The sequence below is a fragment of the Daphnia carinata genome, chromosome 7 (assembly GCF_022539665.2).
Source record: "Daphnia carinata strain CSIRO-1 chromosome 7, CSIRO_AGI_Dcar_HiC_V3, whole genome shotgun sequence".
Taxonomy (NCBI): domain Eukaryota; kingdom Metazoa; phylum Arthropoda; class Branchiopoda; order Diplostraca; family Daphniidae; genus Daphnia; species Daphnia carinata.
Window position 1 is genome coordinate 10,429,759 of NC_081337.1, and position 21,612 is coordinate 10,451,370.

At 39.6% G+C, this 21,612-nt stretch overlaps 4 protein-coding genes across 4 annotated transcripts; 2 read left to right on the plus strand and 2 right to left on the minus strand.

The window, feature by feature from the left end:
- The first annotated feature begins 1,857 nt into the window (after window positions 1–1,857).
- On the plus strand, window positions 1,858–3,769 carry LOC130686122 (cobalamin trafficking protein CblD-like). The gene is made up of 7 exons (XM_057509417.2): window positions 1,858–2,011; window positions 2,138–2,291; window positions 2,377–2,703; window positions 2,764–2,900; window positions 2,963–3,182; window positions 3,315–3,415; window positions 3,520–3,769. Exons 1-6 carry the CDS (start codon window positions 2,000–2,002, stop codon window positions 3,389–3,391), a joined length of 927 nt encoding a protein of 308 aa, XP_057365400.1. The 5' UTR covers window positions 1,858–1,999; the 3' UTR covers window positions 3,392–3,415; window positions 3,520–3,769.
- A 62-nt stretch (window positions 3,770–3,831) lies between these two features.
- LOC130686048 (activated Cdc42 kinase-like) lies at window positions 3,832–13,003 on the minus strand. Its single transcript, XM_057509344.2, has 16 exons — window positions 12,860–13,003; window positions 9,717–9,829; window positions 9,517–9,654; window positions 9,153–9,353; window positions 8,933–9,082; window positions 8,688–8,836; window positions 8,207–8,621; window positions 8,021–8,133; window positions 7,780–7,913; window positions 7,457–7,593; window positions 7,159–7,402; window positions 6,702–7,075; window positions 6,348–6,635; window positions 5,433–5,663; window positions 4,655–5,359; window positions 3,832–4,594 (listed from the first exon to the last, which is right to left on the minus strand). Exons 1-16 carry the CDS (start codon window positions 12,888–12,890, stop codon window positions 4,331–4,333), a joined length of 3,687 nt encoding a protein of 1,228 aa, XP_057365327.1. The 5' UTR covers window positions 12,891–13,003; the 3' UTR covers window positions 3,832–4,330.
- Window positions 13,004–13,083: 80 nt separating this feature from the next.
- Window positions 13,084–16,243, plus strand: LOC130686069 (little elongation complex subunit 2-like). The gene is made up of 9 exons (XM_057509367.1): window positions 13,084–13,117; window positions 13,184–13,550; window positions 13,638–13,769; window positions 13,861–14,095; window positions 14,174–14,329; window positions 14,390–15,273; window positions 15,339–15,486; window positions 15,545–15,943; window positions 16,009–16,243. Exons 1-9 carry the CDS (start codon window positions 13,086–13,088, stop codon window positions 16,101–16,103), a joined length of 2,448 nt encoding a protein of 815 aa, XP_057365350.1. The 5' UTR covers window positions 13,084–13,085; the 3' UTR covers window positions 16,104–16,243.
- Window positions 16,244–16,304: 61 nt separating this feature from the next.
- LOC130686059 (ventricular zone-expressed PH domain-containing protein homolog 1-like) lies at window positions 16,305–21,054 on the minus strand. The gene is made up of 8 exons (XM_057509355.2): window positions 20,878–21,054; window positions 20,553–20,633; window positions 20,329–20,489; window positions 20,111–20,255; window positions 19,865–20,039; window positions 17,594–19,797; window positions 17,142–17,519; window positions 16,305–17,071 (listed from the first exon to the last, which is right to left on the minus strand). The coding sequence occupies exons 2-8, from the start codon at window positions 20,598–20,600 to the stop codon at window positions 16,799–16,801; spliced, it is 3,384 nt and encodes a 1,127-aa protein (XP_057365338.1). The 5' UTR covers window positions 20,601–20,633; window positions 20,878–21,054; the 3' UTR covers window positions 16,305–16,798.
- Window positions 21,055–21,612: the final 558 nt, after the last annotated feature.

A 21,612-nucleotide genomic window follows, 5' to 3' on the forward strand; every position in this document is an offset into this window, starting at 1 on the left:
AATTGTTCCTCCAGCCACGCGTTATTCTCCATCCACGCTACTGAACTAACTGCGAATGGCATCCAATGGACTGAAATTGCCTACGCCAGTAATATCGAGTCTGAGCGGTAGATGGCTACGTGTCGGAAAAAAAGAAAAAAGTGTGATTTTTTTTTTTTTTTTTTTTTTTTGGCGAAAATTTTTTTTTTTTTTGTGTAAAACGGGTTGCCATATAAAAGTGTATGTAGCTGAAATGTACACGTATAGGATAGTATAGGGCCAGCTTTTTTGTAGGGCTATCCCACTTTTCCTTCCATTCATAACCAATAATCAGTCTCCAATGATCGATGAAATTCATGAATTGTTGCCCTTGTGTTGGTAATCCTTCACGAATAGACAGAGTTAAAGAGGAAAAAGCCGTCAAGACCGGGAAGAGAAATCTGGAGGAAGAACATAAGAACTGTATTAGAGTATTTCTCAGAATATCAGTTGCGATATGCCAACGTAAGCAAAAGGGATCAAATGCATCGATTTTTGAAGAAGTTTTAGGGCCATATTGCCATATTCATTTCGGAGATTTGAAGATAACTTGCCATGTCATCTAGCGGTCAAAGATAAAGACCACAGGTATGGCAATAAGTTTTACCCAACATGGTCTCCGCGAGTTGACTCGACCGTTCGGGTTCCCAGCGGCACCCCCATTCTTGCGTTTTGATTGGCTCTCCAGCTTTGATGCCACTGGCAACCACCACTGAAAGAAAGCAAGCTGTTGATTCGTCTGCTTGTACCGTCTGCGTGTCGTCTGCATCGATTTTAATTTTCAAAATAATTCAATTTTCAAATCACAAAATTACTAATCAAAAATCATAAAACGTTCCTGATATCAACACTGACATCTTTTACTACAACCCCTTGGATTCGACGGTAAGCGATTTTTTTGTTTCCGGTGAACCATGATGATGTAAGTAGTTGTAATAATAATGTAAGACTGTAAATATTTGAATATGAAAATAAACCGAATGAAAAATTTTCTTTTTTTTTGTATTATAATAACGATAAGCCTATACAAGAAGATAAATATAGAATCGTAAACTGTTTTTGAATTTTATTTACGCTGATAATAATAGAAAATTTAAAAATTGCGCCTAAAAATAATGGCACCCGTTTTCTCAATTGTGATTGGTTGTTTGTAACTTAGTATTTCCTTAACTAATTTGATAAATTTTTGTTGTTTAATACCCACGAAAACATTCCTCGTGAAACAAGGAATCGAGATAATATCTTAATAACATATCATAAGCCTAAAGAATGCCTAAACGAAGGGCCCAAAGTTGTCGATTTTTTCGTAGTTTCCCCTCCTCCCATACACCGTCCAAAAATTAAATATTTATTAATGGAAAAACTATCGGTCTGAAATGAATTATTTTCATTTCACCAAATTTCAAATTTGGCGTAAAATACATGATTTCGATGCAGAATTGAATGCTAATCCCGAATGTCATGTTTATTAATTGCCTAACAGCTTTTGAATCAAACCTAAAAAAATATGTATATAAGAAAAGTCGGGCTTAAAATTTTTTTTGGCAAAAACCGGCATTCATCGGAATTTGGTTGAATGTCACAGTATATACTCAAAATTGAATGCTCATTCCGGGAAACTTGCTATTATTTTCATTAAGCTAATTGTTTTTGAAATACACCGAATATGTGACGCAATCATCCGAATATGTTTCAGCAGAAATATTCGGTGAGTGCATTAGAGAATTAACAAGAAATCCGATGCTTGTTTTACTAGCAAGTAGGAAGGGTATAGCTAGCCCGCTTTTGTCAAAATTTCTTTGGCAACACTGGCTAAGCCCCCATTTGTAGAATATCAGCTGGTTTACGTATTATTGTGAGCATTATTGAATTGCGGAATAAACACTACGTATTATTGTGATCACTAAGGGAGAAGCATTGTTTTTAACTTTACTGAAAAAAAAAGCAAAAAAGAGAAAACGGGTGTTTGGTTTACAAAACAATGGCATCACGAGTAAGTTTAAAACGAAGAAGTTTTTATGGTGTGTGGTTATATATGAGTTTTAAAAATGAATTTAAACATCTAATTCTTCTGTTGCTGCATACGGTTTCAGCTTTTTAACGTATTCTTTATTTTAAGCTTCTATCTCGGCGTCATTTCGTCATATTTGGGAAAAATTTGAAATCCTATGCCAAAGCTCTGCAACAAACTGAGTGTAGAAGCTTTTCTTCCCAAGGGAGTGGAGATAAACGCCATCCCCATGCAATTGTGCTTTTAGAAGAGAATGCTGATGGTAAGGAAAGTTAACAATTCAATTTTAATAGTCTTTAAATTTCTGCCATAGTCAACATATACACACAATATGTATATATGCCTAGGTACAACAGTATGGCCAGATCCTAGTTTGGGCTTATTAGGTCCTAAAGATTTGAGAATGCCATTACCTGGTAATGTTGGGTTTTCCCATCGCCTTTCTCTGCATTTACCATCTGTTACACACCAAAGCAAAAAACATGCTCTGAAAGATACAGAACTGCTCAGTACGATAACTAACTATGAAAGGCAGTATCAAGTTGTAAAGCAGTCAATTCAGGAGGATGATGAACTTAATTCAGAAGAAATTGAAGAACTTTTACTGGATTTACCTCAACCTTCTGATGTCCTAGAATGTGTAGCCCAAGATTGCCCTAAACTTGTCAAAAAAGGTGAAGCTAAATTGGTGTATCAAAATTATAGCCGTTTAATGTGAACTTTGTTGCAAAAAGATTTTGCTGAACTTTTTCCGAGTCGTGATGTGAGTTTCGGCCCATTAACTGTCGTCACTCTTGCCCAAAAAACCAAAAGCGACATGAGTGAATGGAGTGAAGTTGTGGAGTACGAAAGGGAGGAGCTCGTCGCATGTGTACGTCTGCTTTGAGGTTGAAAATAAATTTAACACATTTGCTTATCCAATTTTCTTTTTAGTTCGTTGACGCAGCCAAAGAAATTTGTGAACAACTGCAGAACGGTGGTTATTGGTCCGACTTTATCGATCCTACCTCTGGACGTCCTTATCTAGGAAGCTATACAAATGCTACGTTGTTTGAAACAGATGAACGTTATCGCCATTTAGGATTTTCTATTGAAGATCTTGGATGCTGTAAAATTATTCGTCATGGTCAATGGGGAACTCACGCTTTTGTTGGTAAGACTTAAAAAAAATAGAAACCATTACCTTATATAAAGTGAGAAAAATTCCCGCAGGCTCGTAGTTTCGACTAAGAGCAGCCGAAAAAGACAACGCAAATGATTAATGAAATTTTTTTTCTTTTTTCAGGTTGTATTTTTACAAATGCCCCTTTCGATAGCAAGGCGCTGCAAGACGTTCTTCGCAATCAGCGTCAGAAAAACTAACTCAATCCGAGTAGATGTGTGTAGGTAATTTGGAGAAGTATATTCTCGCATACTGCGAAGCTTCGAATAGTGCTAGATTTCTTACGATGTATGACATCTTGTTCGTTTGTTGTTATTTTTCCACACAGAAAGAGATATGTCGGCTAATTAATGCTGAACGAGGCGGCGAGAACAGACATTCACCTATTTAAATAGGATTTACCGTTCAAGAGTCGACATCTACGTTTACCGGTTCAGTTGTTTTGGCGTCAACGTCAAATAGTACGATCTTCGGAAAAACTGAAATTTGTGAAAACTGTTCTACCATAAGATTTCTAATACTTCCTAAATGTTCTGTGAAATTTATTTGCTGAGGGGATAAAAAAATTGAAAATCTCACGCGTCCAAAAGACTCAAAATGCACAATTCAGTGCTCTTCAATTGTTCCGAGGGGAACAAAGCCATAGTAACACATATATTGGCAATTTTCTATTACTATTAAGTTACAACAGAGGATTTCAGATCACGAAAATGCACTGAACTTGCTTAATATCAATCAAAGGATGGAATCTTCCAATCCAATGAGAGGTTCTAGAAAGGAAATAACTCTCACAAATACGCGTAAAAAGACTAGAAAAGCCAAGCAAAAGCAGAAACTTTAGACAATTCGGTCATAACATTTGCCAAGCAAGCAATGTTTAGATTATATGTGATATACGACGAAAACCATTACCGATAAAGGATTGAAGGCACTCGTAGGAGTACGTAGAGGGTGCGTATTGGTAAACACACCAAACACATTTCTATAGGATGTCTGTACAAAAACTGTTTGGCCATTATCCAATGAGGGAAAAAAAGGGAAAAAAAAGGATATTGAGATAACATAGGAATATGAGAGGTGAAATACGCACTTGCTAGCTGCTCTGTCTGCTAAACGGCGAGGTTTGAGCCGAGTACTTGCTAAACACGAGTACAATCTTCTCTGTTGGCTGCCTGTGAAATAAGGTGGGCAGCAGCGCGTGCAACGTCCCAGCAGTTCTGATTTAGAGATTCTTTAAGGAGACGGCTATGACTTGTCAGATGTGGATGTGTTGTCGACAATAATGAACATAACTTGATTAATTTAATAGCTTTGTGAACATCCCACTCGGTTTCATCTAATGCAGAAAGGCATTCATCTGGCGAGGTTTTCTCTTTTCCTAAAACCTTTTGCATAATGCGAACCTGGACGGAAAATTTGGATCTGAAATGTTTTCCATATGCTCTAGTGTGATTTGTGGTTACCTCGTCGGAATCCGTTCCTTGCGCAGGTCCACGAGTTCGTTTCGAATTAGGACGATCACAAGCAAAGTCCAACAAGTCTTCACACGAAACGTGGTCTTTGCTTTGATAGAGCGAAGATGAGGATGTAACCGACTGGTTCGTTTCTTCTTCCATATCATCAAGTGCTTCCAATTCCGAGGCAATCTGGCTGTCGTAGCTGTCATCTAGGTTACAAGCGGCTCGAGGAGGTTTCGCAGGCGGCAATGACGATAAGTTCACTTCTGTCGGCGGCAAGCTCATACTACCCGTTAACGGCGGTGATAATGGCGAATCTGGATTGGAGTTTTCCTCGCCGTTCACTCCCCAACGGTTAGGATTGGGTAAATTCGTTGGATAGATAAGAGGATGTTTTCGTTGATGTCGAGGCTTGATCGACACAGTTGGTCGAGTGCGATCACGTGGAGGTAAAGGCAGCGGGTTATTTTCTCCATCGTCCCCTTCTTCTTTTTTCACACACGCTTGCTCCCGTAACCAAGAGTTACTGGGCTGAGCCATGGACTCCTCGTATCCCGGTGGACGGTAGTGGGCAAAATTATTGAAGTTAGAATTTTCAATTACCAAAGGGGCAGGTTTATTAAGACGTGGCTTGGGGGAAACTGGAGGTGGACCTAACTTTCCTCGATCAACCCTTGCTAAGCTCGCGAATGCAATACCTTCCATTGTATCCTTTACAAAACGGCATTATGCAATTATTTTAATAATTAGATAAATTTCTGATAATAGAAAAACAACAGTTTACCTTTAATTCACGGCTATCACGTGAAGATTGCGAGTGGTGTTTGTTCCCTCTTATTTTGGGTCTGACAACCGTCAAGCCACCCGAACGTAACATCCTTAGTGGATTGGAATCTTCCGGTTCGCTGGGAGGCGTTGGAGCTGCTGCAACATGCGGGCTGACGACATGGATATCAGCAACGGGTTTTTCAATCAGGATATTGTAAGCCGATTTTGATTCCTCCGTCAAAATCGACTATAGGAGGTCAAGAGAATAACGAAACAGAAGAAGTTGGAAAAACAGAATTTCAAAAAGAAAATAAACAAATAAAGAAAAATTAAAGAAGAAAAAGTAACAACATAATCGAAAAGAAAAGAAAAAAACAAAACATAAAATTAAAATTAAAACAAAATAAAAAAACTAACTAGAATCTGAGGCAAAATAACAAAATCAAAAACTACGTTAGAACCTAAAACGATGCCTAGGCAGATAAAAGAAATCCAATGTAACTTTAAAGATAAATTTTAAACAAGAAGGAAAACTAAACGCTCAAAAATTCGCTCGTAAATTCTGGATATTCTTCTTCGTCCATGGAAGAATTGGCAGAGGACAGAGCTAACGAAAATGATCTATTCAGACTAAGTGATTCATGAGATTCTGAATCCTAAGGTTTTAATGGAAGTAAAACAACGAACATTCAGGAATAAGTAAAGATCAGGCAAAAATTGGGCAAATGAAAAATAATTTAAAATTGATTAGTTGTGAACTCCAATATAAACGCAATCGTACGATGGTGCAAAAATTAACGGGGTTCTTCTGTTGAACAACTAATTTGAATAACATATATCAAATATAATATATAACTTAAGCTATTGAAATGTGCAGTAAAAATTCTTAATGTGAATTCACATACTGATTTTATAATTCGGCTATAAATACCTGAAGATCGGCGATAGATGCTGCCTCTTTCGCAAAGTTACGGCGTTCATGTTTTGGGCTGGTTTTTGCACTAAACTTGAAGGAGAATTTGCGCTTGCTCGGTGATGAAGGAGTCCGCGGTGAATCTAAAGACATGGTCGCCATATGCCCTGAGACGGCATGATCGACAGCGTCATAGGCGCTGCTAGATTTTGCATCTAATTCGAGCATGGAACGCGTTGCAAGTTCATTAGCCATAGCTATAGCTTGATCCAACGTTCTCTGATCTGAAGCTGATATTGGCTTAACCTATAAAATAAAATTAGCTAGCTATTATTACTAACCAATTTAACTATCCCTAAATGAAAGCGTTACATGTGCTTGTTTTTTCCGTAATGTATCTTTTAGCGTTCCACGCTTACTCTCCGGTTGACTGCCAGGTAAACTACTCTGATCTTCCTTCCAATCAAAATGTTTATCGCTGTAGGGCGAATTAGCCATGTGCGCAGCACTTCCACTTCCTAGAGCTCGCAAGACTTCGTCCATCAAGCTTGGACCGAGGTCAAAGCCCGGGCTATCAGCCGCTTCTTCATCACTGATCTCGTGGTACTCATGTGGTCCAGGAAACGCGTCAGACGGAACCTGAGCAATGCCCTGTAGGGCTTTCTGGTTAGCCGCAACAAGGAAACCTGGTGTAGGAGGCGCTGAATTGCCGTCTTTTTCACTGGCAGTATCCGACCAGTTGTGATCTTTCGACCAAAAAAAAAATTTTAAATAAAAAATAATCTGTTAACTACCGAAGTTCTAATGAGGACTAGAATTAGCAGATTACCTGCTGCTGGTCCAGCTCGTCCACGATCTCCAAATCGTGCCAGCAATGGCGCTCTATCAGACAAATCAGATGATGCGCTATTTATTGAAAAAGCGGACGGTGGACCACACATTGGCGAAGCTGGGCCTGGCGAAGGGGTTAACGGAACGTCTGTTCCACCATGGTTGTTCCCGTTACTTGGTATGTTTTGAATATCATCTTGAGGTTTGTACGGTGTAACTACTTGTTTTGGTAACTGGTGATACTAAATTATATTGATATTCTTGCTAACACTTAAACATAATAAAAGTGAGAATACTTTGTCTCCAAGGAATGCCACGTCACCAAAATATGCCCCATCCAGCCCTACGTGGCCCGTGTGTTTCAGATCTCCTTGTGGGGAGCTGATCATATCGGTCCTAAGTCTTCGCTTAGAAGAATATGCATTTTTTCCATCTGTACAAATAACCAGTCAATATTTTACTGTAAAAACCACACTACGGAAAGAATCATGAATGGAATGATCAAAGAGCTTATCTCATATAGAGATAGTTGAAAATTTTGGAACAGGCGGTTACCAACAGCGATAAAACTGTGGCATAACTTGTAAGATTCATACTAGTTAGTCGAAAGTGAACATACCTCCTCTTGAAAACTGGGGTTTGACTGACGGTAAAATGTTGCCCAAATAAGAAACCGTATGAGCAGGGTTGAACAAACCGGTTTTTCCGTTATTAAGGACGCCCTTCCACGAATTCGCCACTTCTGGCATGGGCCTTGAAAAATAATGAACGGATGCATGACCATCGACTTCCATTGAAGCAAAAACGAAACAAAACACGATTGTGTTTTCCTGTTTGAAGTTTCATAATAAAATACCCACTTTTTGTCCAATACTGTTAAGACGTCTCCGATTCGAAATTGTAATTGATCCCTTCGCGGTTTGGAAATATCCTCTAGGCTATCTTGGATGGCTTGGACTTGTTCCGGTTTGCACTGCAAAGAAAAACACACGAAAATTTAATTGCCACCACAGCTCATGCCGTATTTTTGTCTATTGTTGAGTTACTTCCGGAAGAAGGCTCATAAGATCAATAAATCTTGGGCGATTATGAGGTTCATGTTGCCAGCACTTGAGCATAATGCTGTAGTAGTCTTTGGGACACGATTCTGGAGGCTCCAGACGCTGGTAGCTTGGTTCGTCGATTGCTTCAAGAATTTGCTGACCAGTTAGGGCAGCCCACGGTTGAAAACCATAACTAAACATTTCCCACAAAGTAACTCCGAATGCCCACACATCTGAGGCCGAAGTAAACTTCAAATAGTTAATGCATTCCGGGGCACACCAAGCTATCGGTAGCTTAAGGTTAACGTTGAAATTGGTCTGGTAATAGTCTTTGCCAACACCTAGGGCTCGGGATAGCCCAAAGTCAGAAATTTTGATTTTGTTCTTGGTAAATACAAGAATATTTCTGGCAGCAAGTCTCTATGGACGTAGAAGAAAGATAGAAATAATCTGCAGAATACAACCTAGATCACTGCAACCATACCTATGAATAAGTCTTTTCGATTCTAAATACTGCATTCCATCACAAATCTGAATGGAAAAATCGCATAAAGAAGGCACAGGAAAACTTGGTCGGAGGGCTGGTTCTTTCAAGCACTCCAACAACGAACGTAATGGGGCCAATTCTGTTACCTATAAAATGGGATAACATTGAAGTTAAACATGGAAAACAAATAAAATAAAAATGAATAGTGATAATAGTAATTTGCATCAAGATAGCGTATTTACCAGCATTAGGGAATTCGTATCCAAAACAACACCGTAAAGGCGAACAATATGTTCATGGTCAATGGTGTGCATAATAGCTGCTTCTTTGAGGAACTCCATAGGATTGTTCTGCATGCGCTCTTTACTAAGGCATTTGATTGCTACTTGTATCTGCATTAAAAAAGAATAGCTGGTTTTAGCAACAGATGTGCTAAACTAGCATTAAATAAAGGGCACATACCCTTTCTCCATCTTCATTAGTCCAAACTCCCTGTTGGACAATGCCAAATTCTCCTACCCCAAGCTCCTTATTAACAATAATAGCCTCTGCAGGAATTATATGTTTGCTAGGCACTTTCAGCTGATATGATCTATCTTTACTGCCATCATCTGGAAGGAGGATAGCCATAGCAGCTCCATCTTCCTTCTTGGGCTTAATAATCTAAATAACCAGAAACAAAAACATAAGATTGAAATTTGAAAAAGATTTCAATCTTAATTAATTTCAAAATTTTGAAAAGATAATTTATCAGCCAATCTGAAGATGTTGTGGTAATGTAAAATTCTATGTGTGTACAATCATTGATGCATTTATGCTTGCTTACATTTTTGAATTTGTAAAGATAGTTTTGTGGACAGTGCTTGTGAAATATCTTCCTGAGTCTCCGGACTTCTGGTCTTGACAGACCAACTTGCAAAAAATCTTCATCGGTAGCATACTTAAGCTGATGTATGTTATTCACCTATAAATTGTGCCAACATAACCAGTAAATATATGTTACAAATAACTTAGATATTTACATACCTTTAAATCATTTTTTATGGTACTATAATATTGTTGTAACTCAGCTTCAATCAAAAATTCATAGAGACCTGGTCCAGATTTCAACATTGCAGAATGGGGCATTGTGGTAATACCTGCCAACAAAAAACAGCCTTTTGTTACGCAAATCAGCGGTACAGTAAAAACACATCTGATGGTCTTACATATAGCGGTGGTTCTTAAAATACACGGTTATCGCGAACCATTGAAGAACAATTTGGTAATGTGAGCCTGGTAGGTTATTTGGTCCCGAAATTCGACTGGCACTTGAATTTAAGCACGTAATACGAAAAACACGATGAAAATGGATTGTCACTGATATTGTAGAGCAATGTTTAGTTTATGACGAAAATTCTAGCTGCTCTTCCATGGTTGGCTGAAAATCTACACAAACTCACGTCAGTCCAAGGCCACAGCCCATAGCTTATTGCCTTGATCCCGCTAGCCTGCGTCTGCTTGGCTGTACAATACCAGCTTTCCAAAATTTCCGGGGGGGAGGGGGAGGAGACAGAGAGTGGGGAAAGCGAAGTATCACCCAGTTAGAAACAATTTATAGGTAAACTAAATTTTAAACTTCTAAATAAAATGAAAAACATTTTTTTTTTACTTTGTGGGTTGCCAATTTGCTTGGCAGGTAATGTCGATTGGACACCATCTTCCAGGTATTATTTTCAAATACTTTTGCTCATAAATTGCGTATATGTAAAGAATGGAGTGTCATGATCCCTATGTCATTAGAGGACGCTTAATTGGCACATTGTAGTAATAGCTAACGTTTTCTGGAAAGCTCGTGTATAAGGACATCAAAGGGAGGAAAATGGAGCAAAGGAGGTCGTGTATTAGAAAAGACAAGAACCTGGCCATTGGCGTGCCTGAGAAAACAAGCCTTATTTAAAAAGCTATAAGCATCCAGACTTTTTCCCTATTTTTTTCCTTGCTCACGCTACGGCACATATGCATACCGGAATAGACCTAATTTTAGAGCTACGAGCATGTGTCATCGCCTTCCGACATTTTAACTGGTTTTAAGACTGAAAAGGGGAAAGATGGAGAGGGGCACGAAGGTAGGTAAATTTTTAATTTTTATTTTCTTTTCAGGAAACAGAAAGGAGACACCAAATGGTGTAAGCTATAAGCTGTCATTTGATTAGCTTCCGCAAGGGTAAACTGATCGGATCGCACCATTCCCATACGCTATGCATATCATTGACTATCAGCAATGCATGTTTTCCAGAAATATTTTCTCGATATATTAGTCTAACAGGAAAGAAAGATAATCCCCATGCATATTTAACCATGAGTATGCTAGTCATGCATGTCTGCCTAATTTCAGGTCAAAACTACAGGCATGCAATTACACATGCAAATTTATGGTTGCATATTTAATTGCGTCCAAATCAAAATGATTAGGTAAAAAAAAATTAAACCAAAAAGAAAAAAAAATAGGTCAAGCTCTTTACCCCACTATATAAACACGCTATTACGTAAACAGACAAAAGAATATTATTTGTAATACTATACTAAATACGTAACAAGCCTATCCTTTCCGTGCTACAAACGATTGGTATGTCATATAGGATTTTTTCAAAAACCTTTATTTGGCTCAAAGGGTGCCATAGGCGACGGCTTCAAAAGCTAACTTCAAACTGGATGCTCATTATGTTTGATTACGTACTGTGCCAACAAGAAATGGTTCTGCACCAAGGACATAATTTTAGGCGTGTGTGGTCACTCAAATGCATTCCCACGATCCGCTTAGGAATATTATTGTTATTTAATATTTTCTTTTTGAGTAAAAATATTTTTCTGTTTAAGTAAATATTTCTAGCATGACACATCCTACACACATACATCCCTTAGGGCGAATTCGGTCTTTGCGGTCGGTGCTGGGTCTGTCTGGTATTTCATTTTGTGAGACCAAGCAGAAGACCAACATACAAAAGGCATAGTACCCGAAGAATGGCGCTTACAAAAACTCAGGACTTTCCTCCATATCTTCCAGTATTTTTTTAGCATCAAAAAGATAATTGGTTGCCTCGAAACCCTTCACTATAATACATTAAAGTTAAGCCAATTGCATACAACCACGATTCAACAAACATTCCCGGTTAGAAAATCGTTTTTGCTTTAATTAGCAAGCTCTTTTAAATTGTTTGCGTAAAATACTAATGGCCTTGAACGGTTTGTTTGTGTGAGTCGTGTGTTGTGTGTGACGGGACGCGCTCGAGAGCAGCATGAACGAGCGTGACTGCACCCATGCACACTCGGCTTAAATTTCAAAGCTACTTTGAATTAGACCTGTGGCAACGGCAAAGGCAGAGGAAGTTGGAAGAAGTATAATATTTTCTTTTCTTTTACATGCTTTGCTACGGAACTCGCATCCATCATTCGACGAGATCGATGTGAAAAAGATTATCTTCGATTGAGCTAGGACTAAAATAAAAAAGCTTGTAAGTTATGCTGGTGCAAAAGAGTCAAGAAAAAACTGGCCTTGATGAACAACTAGGCTTCAGCGTATCTCATCACCCCAACGCTTTATGCTATGTGAGCTTGAAAATTTTTATATGCGTACAGATCCGCCCTTCCTTTCCGTAATTTGATCATTCAGAGTGTCAAAGAGCCCCCATGTACTTTATTACAAACGTTAGCTGTCCCCCTCTGATAACGAATTAAAAAACTACGATTCATGGGTTCGAAGATGGAACTTCCAACTGTGGTCATCCACACGAAAAAGGAAATAGGGAAACCGACGTTACTAAATCTTTTTAAAAAAGTAGTTAGAATGTAAAGATCAATAACATATACAGTATGCAGAGTTCCCTCGTGCGGACTGGCTTATGTGATTGGATTTTGGGCGTCTGTATGGGTGGGCGGATGTTTGAGTGGGTTTTGGAATTATTTCATGGACACGAAGGGATTATTTGTTGTTTGTCCTTCACACAAGGACTTACTAAAGTCCCATGCCTAATGAGCTTTTTCTTGCTCGGAATAACGTTCACCCCACTTAGCTATCCATAAAAAAAGTCTAGAAGGTCACTCGCGTGCTTCACCAAAACATGGATGATTATGTAAAGAGCACACCGACCCTTAGGTCATTAGACTAAATGAATAACTTCTTAACGTACCTTGAAATGCTAAACGATGAGTCAGATGCATTGTTCGAGTGGAACACAGTCAATGCAGGAAACTGATGACTTAAGAATCACAAATGCAGTAATGCCACAACACCTTTCATTTCCCCCTTTTTTACATGACAGATTAAAGTTTACTGACGTTCACACTATGAAAAGAACTGGAGAGTTCTCCTGTTGAACTATAGGTGCCGTTGCTATCTGTTGTTGTTTTCATAGCATGCCATGGAGGGGTTTTTTGACTATTAGTTGGTAACACCATGGCTGTTATTTATTAATTTGACCGTAGCATGTAAATAATTTTTCCGTTGCCCATAGGGATAAGGCTGTTGATGAGTCAAGCAGCTTTTTCTCCAAAGATGTGTTTGATAACTGTTCAGCGGCATTCCACGCGATCCATGGAATTCCTCAGTCTCCATGGCCACAAGACGAACAGGGATCGATGAAACGTAATTCACGGGGAGCAAGTGGTAAAGCTTGGTCACCATCCCATTTGAAGCGAGTAGCTGTAGAAAGCGTAGGAGGCCAAGGAAAAACATTAAAAATTCAACCACCTGTGCCTTTCCCTCGGAAGTCAGTTTTGAATGCCTTTGAACAAAAAGATTACTTGTTCGCAATCATTAGAGTCATGAGGTCATTCATGGTTGCAATACCAGCTGATGCTGATGACTTCATTCGTATCAAGGTACAATTCACTTCATTTCCCTTTTGAAATTAGTTTAGAAGTAAGGGTTTAGTTAGTTTAGAATTAAGGGTTGCATTTATTATCCAGGAAATGCAAATAAAACTAAGAGATGAAATACAGGAGTTCCAGAAACTTGCACAAACCATTATGGAAAACAATCCATCAGCCTACCTTAGTTTGAACCCTGGGATTGCCAGATACGTAAATGAAACATGGAAGGTAAAAAAACAAATTTTATAATAGCTCATATTTTATATTTCTATTAATGACTCCCTTGATTATTGCTGCTTTACATTTTTCTATTATATAGACACAGTTAGCTAGTGTGCAGTTCTATCCACCTTTTTACAAACTGATCGGGAACATTATTCTTGTACCCAAAGAGAATATCATAACCCTGGACATGGCATTGGAAAGAACTGTTTTGGAATTAGGCCGAATTCCATGTCAGATATTCCCCCCCTTAAACACGCTGATAAAAATACAACGAAATTACAAGATAATAAACAATCGGTATCCTACAAATGTCCTCGAGAGCGAACAAAGTATTTTAACCTTATAACTGTTCATTAGATTTTTTATTTAAGTGTTAATTTTCAAAACATTTGATTTTTATTCTCAAGTGAGTAATGATGGCAATGCAGTTAAGCTTGCTACTAAATACGGAGTGAAGATTGTCATTAGTGCGAAGGCGCTGCGTTCTCTTGCGGGAAATGTCGGACCTCTTTACCGACGTTCGTGGGATATTCCTTTCACCGTAAAAGAAATCAATTTGCATGGTAAAACAATTAAAAGAGAAATCATCTTCCTATGTGGTACTAATAGAATTTGACTTCCAGGCGAAATTAACAAAGTTATTTTTGTTGATGAACCCCTTCCTCCGTCTGAGATGTCAGCCGTTGAAAAAAATGCGCTATTCAATAGAATGGCTCTAAAATGTCAATTTAGTAATATGAATCGCTCACGTTTCTTCGTCTACCCTGGATCGGGAAAGAAATATGAATACTTAGAGTCTGCTGAAGAAGTTCCTGGAGACATATTTAGTTCCGACAACACGGATCTCGACAGCCTTGAGACATTTGGCATTGAAAAGCGAGCATCCAGTTCGTCCAACATTTCCACCCTTAAAGTTGGTGAAGCGCAACAAGTAACCTCAGAAACAGGAAATACTGTAGAGGCGGTAGAAGTCACAGACGTGGGAAAGCAGAACAAACTCATGGAACACGAGTTTTCGACAGCCACCGATTCTGATTCTTCAGAGATTTCTCTGGTTATCGACACAGGTAGTGAATGTGGCCAGTCTCCACGGAAAAGGAGCGAAAATGCCCGTAAAAACATTAAGAGCCATGAAAAGTTACGACCTAACGAAACTGATTCTTCAAAAACACAAAAAAGTATCAGTACAGAAAATCAAGCTGATACGCAGAATAAAAATAAAGTCCCAGACTCTGGTTTCAAGGTTCCAACAAGAACCTGTAAAAGCGGCGCTTCGATCCATCAAGCCAATTTGCTTAGCGACATTCTTCAGGATCAGGAAAAAATGATGCAGTCCCATCGAAAGCCATCACCGAAGAAGAACACAGATTCAACTATGCCTAAAGAGAATCCTCAGGAATACACTCAGCCAAGAAAGGACGAGAATCTCACTTACAGAATATGGAACTTGCAGGCAAATGAAAAATCTATTCGACTTCTTGTACGTACTTCAGTCGATACAGCCGTTGTAAGTCATCACAATGAGTGTTCAATGCTGGGTGTTCAACATTCAAACTAAAACAAATTGCTTAGGTAACCTCCAATGGCGAATTTAGAACTTTCCTGATGATTCCCAAAACGGAATACCAACCATGGTTTGGAGGAGAATGTTTGTCCACCCGCGAAATGAATGAACAATGGATCGATTTACATTTAAGACCCGAATGCAAACTTCTCCGTCGTAAGTAGACCCCTTTTAACTTAATCGAATCTAACTAAAATTTTTTCGTTTCCAATAGTTCGGTTAGACGCGTACACTGGCGATTTTCTCATGTGTGAACAAAAGGACGCTGCCTGCCTCGAAGCCGAGATAAGTTTTCAGTATGGAACACATAACAAGCCAGCAAACTCACTTCAAACTATATGGGCTGTCTTGTCTTCGTTATGCGACCTTAATTTGGGACCAGGACAGTTTCTACTCCGGCACGGCTTTCACGACGGTATTTGTATCCAAGTATGGGAATCGACTGAAAAGGAATCTTCGTCCCTAGATCTGCACAAAATTTACAGCGAAATAGATACAACTGCTAATGCAGTGCGTGATACAAGTGAAAACTGGTCAGCGCTTGATCCCTGCGCAGTATTCCCCATACAACGAGCACTTAACCGACCACCGCTTACGTTTGAACCGACTGAAGGTTCGGCATTTCAAATCATCTTAAAATATCATACCATAAGTTTACTAACGAAATATTTCCGGCAGATTTGAAACAGACGCAAATAAAAAGAAAAGCTGACGGGGGCAAAAGGAAAAACACAAAAAAGAAGAGACAAGGAGTGGCAAATGATAAACTCTAATGCTACATAAGATACCTCGCACTTTAGTCATGGAAAGGCTCCCTTTGACTGTGCTCACCTTTGTGCAGTGATATCTATTCAATAAACTTCCACAAATCAAGAACGAAGGTCTTACACAGAAATGTAAAAAAAGTCAGTTTTGCTCTTTGCACACCAAAAATATGTTCGCATTTCAACCCTAATGGCATGTTGCGAATAAAATTGGTATGGACCTTGACATGTATTGTCCGACTTTTTAACCTTTAGGCTTTGCTGTCTTAATAAACTAGAAATTATTACATTCGAGAGAGTATAAGTCTAAATATATAACAAGGCCACTGTTTCCAGTAAACGGTAATATAACCATGGCAAAACACACTAACAATGAGGCATTGGTGGGAAGCAAATAAGCTAATGGATTCTTTGTTAAATAAATCCTACAGAAACATCTCCATACAGTTTCTACATTCTTATCACGAGAACTCTCAATTTTAAAGCACAGGAATGGATGTGTTGCAATGACTTTTCGAATCAGAGGAAGAAGAATTCTAAACGCAGTTGCGGCAACCGGAGAAGATAGTCGTTAGTGTTTGTTAAACTTGGGGAAGCAAAAGTCGCCCATATGAAAAACAAAGAAACGACATTAAATGCCAAATTTGGCATAGCGACAAGGTTTAACGGGACGTTCGGGAAGCCCTATCTAATCGTTTTTGCTTTCAAACAGCAGTCCGCAAACCGAATTGCGATTGCGCTAAATTAAAATGTTGGGAAGACGGTCTAGAAGGACTATCGCGTGCATGTGACGAAGCTACGGCAATCGAAAGGCACTGAACCCATTCTTCGGCATTTTTACCATCCTTGGCTTTAAGGACGTAAGTCTTATCGCTGGTAAAAATTTCAAAAGCCTTTGGAATGCTTCTGCCTTGGCGTCCCACCTTGACACTTCGTATCTGGTTAATTTCAATCGGTGTTGCCTCTTGGTCCAACTTCTATCAAAAGTTACGAAATGTCAATTCACTTTTGCAACTAAATAGAGGCCACTGAAATAGGGAAACGTACCGATTCTTTGTAAGTAAGATGTGCACCCGACAGTGTGAAATAGCGTGTTCTCCAGCGTCTGAAAATAAGCCACTTGTTCCTTTTTTCTTTGAGCTGGCCCTCCATCAGCGGATGATTTTCTTGCATAAAGCCAGGCGCCCGATCGGGATGATTGCAAAGGAAACAATTCCACGTACCAGCAGCTGCATTAAATTCGAAAACATCAAAGAAGCGATCTTGCTGCAGCTCGTGCATAAGGCTATCTTGGTCTTTGGTGGACGGGAATGCTGACATAACCAGATTAAGAAATGAGCGGTTGTCACACTTTAGGATATCCCAACAATTTTTTAAACTGCTAACTGAGGCATCTCGTGTACTCAAGGCCGAAGTGGATCTTGACTGGAATGAAAATAACTCAATCAGTACATATGTTTTTTATACGTGGTATTTTTGTAGTAAGAAAAAGGAAATACCTGTAATGCGAGAAACATAAGGTGGATCCAAAGTCTGGGATGTTTCGTTTTAAGGGCAAATAGAGATTTTCCATAAAGACAATATTCGCTTTTCCCTTGGCACGTAAAGTGAACTTTGGCATGCTTCTTTGATCGGCGTTCTTCAATTGTACACTTCACAGGTAAAGGGAGCCGAGCCATGAGTCTCTCCATGTACGCTTTAATCTTATCAAGATGCTTGTCACAGAAATGCTTAACAGCGTCTTGCATGGGGTAGGGTTCGAAAACACTAATACGCTGAGATGCTGCCATACCCACAGCATCATCAAGTCTCGCTCTATCTCCGTTCGGGTTACCAGAAAAATTGCCAGATTGAGCATGATTGCGTCTCACTACCACTTGTGTCTGAGGCGGATGCTGACCAGATGGATTGCTTATGGTAACACTGGAATTGTGGAAAGATAGAGTACTCTGAGATGCCAGAGTGTTTGTGGATGCCTTATGGTGCTGATTATCGACAGACGATTGGATCAAATCTTCGTGCATTTTTACACCGCTATTGCCATTCTGGCTAATAGGGGGTGGTGATGGAGCCAACGAGGACAGGCTCGATGGAATTAATGAGAAAGGAGTTTGATTTTGGATGCGATGTATAGGAGAAAGGGCAATCGTCGGTGACGGAGACATGTGATTTCCTCCACCCAACCCAGCCATAACACCTAAATCGCGTCCACCTAATCCGACGTTTGGGTTGTTGTGCCCAAATACCAAGCTATTCATACGGAGGTCAGCTTCGGGATCTTCTTTCATAGTTGTTAAGCTTCCGCTCACGCTACGCATAGGGTTGCTGGCTGAAGGTACAGATGCGTTGCTAGTTACCGCGGGCGAATTTCCAGATGAAACTTGCACTCGATTAGTTGAGAGACTTCCGCGCGAACCACGACTAGCGAAGACTGCACCTCGTCCACCTTGGTTTGGATTATGAATTCCTGGTCCGTGAGCTTCGCGACTTGGGCCATAGGGGGTCGCGCCAAGAGCCATTTGATGGGATGAACCAAAGCGCGATATGTTGCCTTTGTGTAAAACAGGTCCAGCCGGACTAGGACTGAGGCGATTGGTACTCATGTGAACCGCATTTATCCAGCTCATTGAACGGTTCATCACTGCGGCTGGAACGGCACTGCTACCTGGTACAGTGGATGGTGTAAGTCGCGGGGTAGAACGACTTGCATCGGCTTGTTTTGTTCTGCTACCAACGACCCTGTTTCCAGAGGTCGAGGTGCTATTGCTATTGCTGGATGAAGTAGTTGTAATTGGATTGGTTATGTTTAATCCCCCCGGTCCAAAGGTTAACAAAACCGGAATTCCTTGCGAATTATAAACAGGTGTGCCGCTGAAGACAGCACTAGCCACGGATATCGGCACACTCATATTTCCTACGTTGACGAATCCTCCAAGTGAAGCCCGGTTGTTATTTGACGTTGGATTTGCTGCACTGGATAAATTTCCACTAAAACCTTGAAGTGGCAGTGAGAGTCGATGATGGTTTGTAGCGGCAGAATGCTGGTGTTCCCCATTGACTTTGAGGACAGTGACGTTGGGATTGTTCTTTGGGAGCCCTTGCCCGCTTCGTTGAGCGGCTAAATTTGATTTCATTTGTTGATAGATATTTTTGGCGACACTTGGTGCTCCCTCCACATAGCTCTCCAATTTGTTCACCAGCCTTTCGGTTAGTAAAATTGGATGAGTAGCACACAAACTAGATACCTCCCGTAACAATGATGGGATATTATGATTCTCTGCTTGAGTAATTTGTTGGACGATGAAATCCAGCGCCTCTTGGCCGCGATCTTCATTTACTTGCCCTAAACGGGCTATCACTTGTGCGGCTAAACAAACAACTGAAGGCGAAGACTCTGTCGCTTCTTTTATCCTTGAGGTGTAATCTACCAACAAGGAGGCTTTGTAGGCGGCCATTTCAGCCAAAAGTTGGAGTGTGGCTGGAATGGCCGAAGGCACAGATAGACAATCACACAGCTGGGGAAGACTAGCCTCCAATAAAGCTGGCTGGTTACGTGCAATTGGACCAAGTAGGCTCAACAATGATATTTTTTCAGGTGTATCACAGAGGGGTAGCAGCGATGCTAGTGCCATCACATGTCCATGGATTGCTTCTCGATTGACGGCATAGACCTGTGGAAGAACTCGAGCTAATGCGTAGTTTCCTACATGTGGCAAAAGAACTTGATAATAATCACTTTTAACTAGGAAAGCCTATAATCATATTCAAACCTGATATAAAAGAATCAATGATTGGTTGTATATGTTGCGCTAACAAATCTGAATTATTGATAGCTGCAAGGGACAGGTAGGATGAAAGATTTCTTGATAGGTCTCGATTTCCTTTATGAAGAAACTTTACAGCTACTGGCAGTGCTAATTCCATTACTCCTCGCTTGCTATAATTCTATACAAAACATTCAGACACATTTTAAATAACCTAACATCCACAGATTTATAACTTGATTGTATACAAACCAAGAATATGCAAGATAGGACATCAGATGCAATTTTGGTGTGGGGTGGATCTTCACCCTTGCTGGATGGTGCCAAACTATGGCAAAGGCATGATTCAAGAAGTGCAACCAATGCATCTGCATGTTTTTCTATGGAACCAGTTTCTCTGTAAGGGATTGAAAATGTGGTTTTCTAAAATTATGTATTCACAAAATGCAGAAGCATAGGTAATAAACTACCTTATTGCAGAGGTCACCCTTGTGATGCAAATTTCAACAACGCTTTGATCATTTGCATTCCTTTTGTATTCAGAGAGATGAATGATCTCTCTAATTTTATGAATAACATCTGAAAGATCTTGAATGATGGATTTATCATCTACAGAGAATAGGTCTCCTGCCTAAAGTAGGATTGTATAACAACATTTATAAAACCATTTATAAAACTCTGCAATTAAACTCACTTTGGACAAATCTTTTTTTGTCAAAACTTGTGTGAACAGTTCATGCATTCTTGAAGATATTTTACTTCAATCACTGCAAATCTGTATTTCAAAAAGAAGACAGCTAAAAAGTAGGTTTTGCAACCTGTGGAATGACCTGACAATTGCATTGTTGTGAGGCAGCAATATAAACATTTTTTGATACCAAATCCTTTATAAATTCTTATTTACACAACAACCTATTTACTTTAACTTTATAATTAATATGTCTTTTTTTTGTTTACAGAAACTAATGGGTTTGCAAGGCTCTAGGCATATCTTGTTCTGCAGTAAAAATCTCACCAACCTTTTTCTAAGTATGTGACATGACGGTATTATTCCACTAAATGTTTATATCTGCAGGTTAATGATGGACCACGGTAGTTACACTGTTAAATGTGTCAAAATTGAGATGGTTCTTTTTATTCTTATTACACTCAAAGCGATTAAGTTAGGAAAAATTGCAGGAAGTCTTAATCACCTATGAGGTTAAGACTCTTCTTGCACGGCTATGAGTTTGGTTCACCCGAGAGGAGGGATCGGCCCCGAGAACATTGGGGCGTTTATTTTTGCCAATCGAGGTTGACATTTCGGGGCACGGTGAAATTTATTTCGCCACAAACCAAAGTAAATGCTCGTTTGGGGTGCTTAATCGGGGCTGCAACACCGATTGCAATTGATTGATTCATACAAAAACAGAAAAGATTAAGTTTTTTTATTCGTTCGCCCCTGATTACAAAACCGATTATACTCATGGTACCCTCTATCACAATTTTTACTCCAAAACCGTAACAGCCACCATCTTTAAAAAAGATTGTGCCCAGAATGGATTTTTCGGGCGGAAAGAGAAACCCGATTAGATCAATCGGGGCCGATCTCTACCCGAGAATAAGGATCGGCACCGAGCCAGACCGAGCCAATCGAGCAACTTGGTCCGGTCCCCTAGGCTAACCGGTTGGCCGAGATCAAGTTGTTTTACTCATAGGTAAACAAATCAAAACTGGTAAGAAACAAAAAAAAAAGTTCGAAGAGCTAGTTCTAA